Source organism: Zerene cesonia, chromosome 18 (assembly GCF_012273895.1).
Source record: "Zerene cesonia ecotype Mississippi chromosome 18, Zerene_cesonia_1.1, whole genome shotgun sequence".
In the NCBI taxonomy this organism is placed as follows: domain Eukaryota; kingdom Metazoa; phylum Arthropoda; class Insecta; order Lepidoptera; family Pieridae; genus Zerene; species Zerene cesonia.
The window spans coordinates 5,373,581-5,380,230 of NC_052119.1; the positions used below are offsets into that span (position 1 = coordinate 5,373,581).

At 32.1% G+C, this 6,650-nt stretch overlaps 1 protein-coding gene across 1 annotated transcript; it reads right to left on the minus strand.

Moving 5' to 3' along the window:
- Window positions 1–562: 562 nt before the first annotated feature.
- LOC119833954 (circadian clock-controlled protein daywake-like) lies at window positions 563–6,247 on the minus strand. The gene is made up of 4 exons (XM_038358200.1): window positions 5,976–6,247; window positions 3,169–3,299; window positions 1,776–1,925; window positions 563–714 (listed from the first exon to the last, which is right to left on the minus strand). Exons 1-4 carry the CDS (start codon window positions 6,245–6,247, stop codon window positions 563–565), a joined length of 705 nt encoding a protein of 234 aa, XP_038214128.1.
- Window positions 6,248–6,650: the final 403 nt, after the last annotated feature.

Below are 6,650 nucleotides of genomic sequence, written 5' to 3' on the forward strand. Positions count from 1 at the left end.
TATTATAAGTATAGATAACCGCTATCTCAGGTATATTTATTGTTATTTCTACAGTTGTGCTTAGTATTCCGTGAGTTTGTAAAAGGGTCGGAATAAGATTAACGAAAACAAATATAAACTTGTTGATTGGTTTTGTCGTTATTTCTTTCTGTTTTCTTGTAGTTCACTATTGAATCACTAAATAATTCCCTCTAAGATAAAACTCAAGATAAACTCTGTACAGTAAGTCATATATTTAATAATTTTATGTAGCTTACATAATCATTAATTTGCTAAAAACTAGAATATTTATAACATTTAAAAATAGTAATCATGATTTTATTTTTTTTTAATATCGAAGTTTAGGTATATAAATTCTAATTTGTTTAAATTATTATAATGTGTTAACACAAACCACATAAGAAAACTTCAGGTCATAGGCAGTAGCTCACGCTTGTAATAGATTTTCAAATACAAAACTATCAATATTCCTACATATTCCAACGTTAAACTTAGACAGCCTTTCAAATTACCCGCTAAACTAAATATAACTAAATGTATACAGGTACGTTTCACATTTTATTCATTCAGGCATAAGTTCGTCATAGGGAACCTGGTTGAGTAAAACAGCTAAGTTGTTCACGACGGAATCGCTCAGGCTCTCGCATATGGACGGCCCGACATCTGCCACTATCTCACGCCACATTTCATTAAGCAGTTTGTTTATTTGATCCCCTGAAAATGTAAAAACGGTATGCTTTTTAACAGTTTAAATTATTCGGAGTGTGGTGCTTTTTGTTTTGCAATAACTGTCAGATAGTGTGATCTCCTGTTATGTTATTTTATTTACCTAGTAGTTAGAAATTGGTGGTCATATCAGGTATACGATAATGTTGTATTTTTTATTATTATTTGTTATTAATCTTGTTAATGTATTCACCAAAGAAATTAAGAATAAAATTTTACCATTCAAAAGATTGATTAATTTAAACAATCATTCATTATTATGTCAACCATTCGATCAAGCAACCATTGAATATCTGAGATCACAGATAACTATTAGTCTATATAAAGACAAAATATGAACGCGGTACTCGTATTATACAAAACATAACTAGCTGAATATGTCTAAAACCAATTGCCGTAAACGCTGTGTCCAGGAAGCTTTGTTTATAGAATTTTATAGAAATAAAGTTTTGGTATTCAAGGAATGTTATAATTATTATTATAGTAGTACTTATGTACATTAAATTTCACAAGTAACCTTACATCGTTGTATGTAATTTGGAAAACATTAAGAATTGACTTATCTTTGAGCAATAATTGTAGATACTACTATGGATCACGTCAAAAATTCATATTACATTAATCTCCTCCGATTTGTTTAAAGTATAAAGTATAAACTCGTGTTCTCGTGTTCAAAAGAATTATTTTACTGGTTTCCACGATTACATAGTTAAGATTTGGAGGCAATATAAAAATCATTAAAGATTAGAACAAAAAATATCACAGTACGTAAAAACAGCGTGCATGATTTACTTCGGAAATAAACTTAAGAATAAATGTAAAAAAAATATTGGATTAACAAATTATATGGAAATTCGAAGAGGATATATTTGATTCTCTTTTGAACCTTTTCCTGCCCACTGCTGGCCATAGCCCTTTACCATTAAGTACAATGGTTATATCACCGAAAAAACCAGCAAATATTGATGTTAGTTTTTTTGATCGTATTTATCTCTGGTAGAGAATCTATCTATTTTTGGTTTTCATACAATAAATCGAAAACAGTTTACCTATATTTTTATCGTTCAATAAATTCTCTAATCGGAAAATGGCCTTTTCGACCTCATACTTGATGTCATGTTTTGTAATATTCCAATGAACTTTATCGTCATCTGCTGTGATGTGTTTGTACCATATTCGTATATGCAATAGTGTGTTTTCTGTAAAATAAATACATTTTTTTTTATTATTGCTGGAAATAAGCAAAAAATACTCATAACATAAGGCTGAGGATTTTGTTTGGTTGTTTGAACCCGCTAATCTCGGAACTGTTCGGCCGATTTCAAAAATCATTTCAACTTTACATGAGTACGCGATCCCTATAGACCTAGTCTATATTAGTGTACCACGAGTTACGCCGAGACGGACCTCTAATCTACTTAATTAACAAAGAAATATGCATTTGTCGGATATCAATTGTATTTTAATATTCTGTTGGATGACCAGCTACCCTCATTTGTTAATAGTCTTCGTGACTGGCTGCGATTTGTTATCAACTGACTATATCAATTGTGCAGTTATATAGAATCGCAGTACATTCTACTTATGATCAAACTAATATTCAACAAAGCCCCCTTTCATTTCTCACACATTTATATTTCAATGCAAAGGACCACTTCGTCTGGACCTCAGGACTATTTCGTCTATCCATTTCATTTAAACCCTTATTCATTTGACTAAATTACTTTGACCAGAGGGATCCCCTTCTCTAAGATGGAAATGGCTGTAATTTTATAGGTTCACGTTTAAATTGTCCTTTTGCTCTTCAATGGAGAGGTTATGAAAGACTGAGAGCACATCTGAAATAATCCGCCAAAGAATATATAATATTTGATGAATGATAATTATGATACTTATAAGTTCTAGCTAACGCGTTTTAACACATGTCAAATATAATAATACTAGCTGCGCCCCGCGGTTTCACACGCGTAAGTTCGTATTCCGTAGGAATATCGGGATAAAAAGTTGCCTATAAGTTATTCCAGTTGCAATCGGTTCAGTATTTTTTGCGTGAAAGAGTAACAAACACAAACACATCCTTACAAACTTTCGAATTTATAATATTAGTAGGATTTCAACTACAGAACATAAGTATTTATATTAAAACCATATGGTATTGCTTGGCGACTGTTTTCTAAGACGTATGTAGTATTATTTTCACGAATATAATATTAAAAGTTTAATTTTCAAAGATTAATCGTTGTTATGACTTATCTTAAAGAACGTAACATTATTTTTTGTATTTTCTGACCATATTCATGTTTTCTTATCTTTTGCGATCTTCAGCTCAGTTGTTTTTGTTTTATAGAACTCAAGTTGTATAATCCGAATAAATCATAATCGTGTTAAGATTTTAAGCTATATCAGCGGTTATATTTCAAAGACTATAAATGTTTTTCATACTTAGCTTTATAGATGCATCACCACTGGATCGAATCGGCAAAACAAGGATTTTTCCACTGACCTCATATTCATTTTTTACATCAAGAGTCACTAAAGCGTCAGCGGTGATTAATTTTTTGTCCAAGTCGAATCTAAAATCATTAAATGTACTTCATTTTGCTTCTTGTGTGAACGATGAAAAACTGATGAGTAAAAAAACTATATAAGAATAAAAAGCTATACGAATGTTGTTGTGTTCAATTTTAATTGTGACACTTAAACATGCCTAATATGTATCTCCGTAAAAACTGTACTTAGGCTTTTTGTTTGGGAAACGATATGCTACCACAGGCCGCCAATATTTACTCGCGCTTAGTAATACATTTTATATATTACGCAGTTTCATAGATGTCGAAAATATGACATTCAAAGTGTTTTATGGCATTCAATGGCCTTTCCAAGTGCGTTGCCCGTTTTTTTTAAATTAAAAGGATACAGAAGAGTTGACGACGGGAAAAAGAGAGAGGAGTGGAAAGGTCAGGGTGTGTACATTCCCTGGTGCTATCTGGTCCAATTCGTTCTGAATTGTGCGCTTCTTACACATTATAAATATAGACCTAAAACGCTAAACACCACAAATACCACCAATAGACCAAAATATCGTAATGATTCAGAAGCAAGCGGAAAAATGTAACATTTTTCTCAAGCGCAACGACGATATTTATAATACATGAGCTGTATGCAATCTTACATTCAAATCATGCAAGATGTGAATTGCTATTAAATACGCGTGTAATTTTACATAAAATGAATATAGTGTTTGACCTTAATACTTAGGTTAAGGGGTCGAGATGACGCTAACCTTAATATACATGTATAAAAACAACCTCCTATTAGTGAAGTGTACCGATAAAGTATATACATACGTTACAATGTCAATAATTGAATGATTAAAAATAATTGCTAGTGTCGTTCTAAGGATATTTGTAACCGGTCTTGTAAAGTATAAGTCAAATGTCATTGTAATAATGTATACAAGTATTAGCATGTGTATATTTTTAAAGTGTCATTTAAGCTTCATATTAATGTGTATTTTCAAAGAGAAATTTGTAATTTTACTGTGGATTCAAAGTTACATACCTAATTATGCTTGTATAGCGTGAAGTTGGCGTAGGTGCTATAAAATATTACTAAAATTATTATTATTTGTAACTTTCTATTAATAGGAGTCGGTGATTTTTTAAAATGTAATCAATGTGTTTTTTACACATACTGCCAGTAGCTGCTTTATGATGATATGATATGTGTGAAATAGTAGCATGCTACTGGTGATTCATTTGATGAGCGAACAAGCCGGAGGGCCGTGTCGTTTTCCCTTCCCAGACCTTATTTTTACTCCCTTCATCAATCCTATCTTTATCCTTTTACTGTTGGAAATATATATGCAGAGACGTAAGGCCTCTGCAAATGCTCATCAGGCGACCCACTAGGTTCTTTTCTGACTATGACATAAAAAGTAATAATTTACTCCATGAAATTCTGAACATGAAACAAAACTAATTCATGCAACTACTTACGAAGAAGTAAGGTACTAAAATAATACAATTTACCAACCAATGAAGCGAAGATAATCACCATTAAAATTATTAGAGTTCCCTTAAATAAAACGTCTGTAATTTCGCGGGTGTAAAACGAAGGAAGTTTTAATTAATCAAATTAACCTATCCCTCACATAAATCTTCAACTAAAATTCACCAGATCATAGGCCGGTTCACTCCATTACTTCTTTTGTGCTCGTCGAATCATCCGCGCTTAATTTCTGTGCTCCCTTTGAGGCGGCGTCACGATGTTATTCATAATTAAAGGCCCGTAGCTAATTGCCCGTAACTCATTGTGCTCAAATAGTTCCTTATTTTCACCGAATTTTAATGATTTTTTTTACTTGCTTAAGAAACATTTTTGGGATGGTATTTAATAGACTGGCTTTTCTGGCTTAGTTGTGTTGTATTGTTTACTAGCTTTCCGCTCACAGCATCGCTCGCATGTTACATAAATCTAACTAAAAACCTACTTAAGCTTATATTTCACTTTAAAAGACCTATTGAATAATGCCTCATTTGATGACCTATTCGCGAATTCTTTTTTTTTTGTAAAAAAACCACCTCTACAAATTTATTTTAATAAAATGTAGTTGAACTTTCTTAAATTTCAGTAGAAAGACAAAAGAGTAGAAGAAATTCGATTACTGGCGGGATCACGGGTGGCCGAGAGGCTAGGCGTTGCTACGGTTTGGCAAAAAACGTGGGTTCGAATCCCGCCTCGTGATCAATTTTTTTCTATTTTCAAAATTTCTCAGTTATAAAGTATTTCATGGCTATAAAACTAAAATTTAAACCAAGTTGACCTTAATATTGGTATATCTATATTTTGAAGTCAAAATCTGTCCCGTGATTTTTACTTAATTTAGGCACAAACAAATAGAAAAACAAAAAAAATAACCAACTACCAGTCTAGACCATTGTGCACAATAAATATTTTTTAAATGCTTTAATAATATACTATAACTAAGAAATGTTGATAAATTTTTACTGTTTTTCTGTTTGTATGTGCGTCAGTCACGTAAAAACCACGGGAAAGACTTTTTTACATATAGATAAAAAAAATAGATACAGATTAAAAGATAAAATCGTTATATGATTTCTCTTAATAATATTTATTTATTCTAACTAAACGTTTATAAATATCTTGAGGAAAAACGAAGCTGTTTAACATTACCCTTGATAAAAAACATATAATCATTTAAATATAGTAACATGTAAAATACTCACTTAAGATCTTGTAAATGCAATTTCGCTAATCCTTTAAAATAATTATTTTTGAAAACAACATTTAAACCGTTTTTATCAGGAACACAAATCTTCATCTCAGCGACATAAAGTGGATCTAATGGCAACAGGCCTCTACTGGTGTCACCAAGTGCAAATAAATTGAGAGATTCCCTTGCAGATTTTAATGCACATTCGTTCAAGTTTGGATCATTTCTTGAACAAGATTTAAGATAATCCGCTAAAAACAATGAAAAATATGTGTTTATATGCATATTGTGGAGTCGCGTGTCCCCTGAGGGGTATGGGGTAAATACATTAAGCATCTAATTCACTTTCCGGACAAGTAGGTGATCATACTTCTGTGTCCTACCAGAGACAGTTGTTGTTTGGACCCTTCGTTTCTATGCTCACGCGTTAACAACTGTACCAAAGAGGCCATGAGATTGTATAATAAGAGGCCTAAATATACAATATATGTATAACAAATACAACCCTGCAAGTTTTTGTCGTGAACAAAGGTTTATTATTAACAATTGTTTACGCTTTACATAATAAATTAGTAGTGAAGTCCCGTGTCCCCTAGTGGGGTATGGGGCAGATGATGTACATCCGTTTCACTGATCGATTTTCTTTAGGGACAAGTAGGTGATCAGCCTTCTGTGTCCTGCCACACCG

Excerpts from the sequence above, each read along its gene's own strand:
- LOC119833954 (XM_038358200.1), bottom strand. The coding sequence starts at position 6,247 with ATGCATATAAACACATATTTTTCATTGTTTTTAGCGGATTATCTTAAA. Across the intron at positions 1,926-3,168 it reads TGATGCATCTATAAAGCTAA|AAAACACACTATTGCATATA; the intron begins GTATGAAAAACA and ends TTTATTTTACAG. Across the intron at positions 715-1,775 it reads ATTGAACGATAAAAATATAG|GGGATCAAATAAACAAACTG; the intron begins GTAAACTGTTTT and ends TTACATTTTCAG.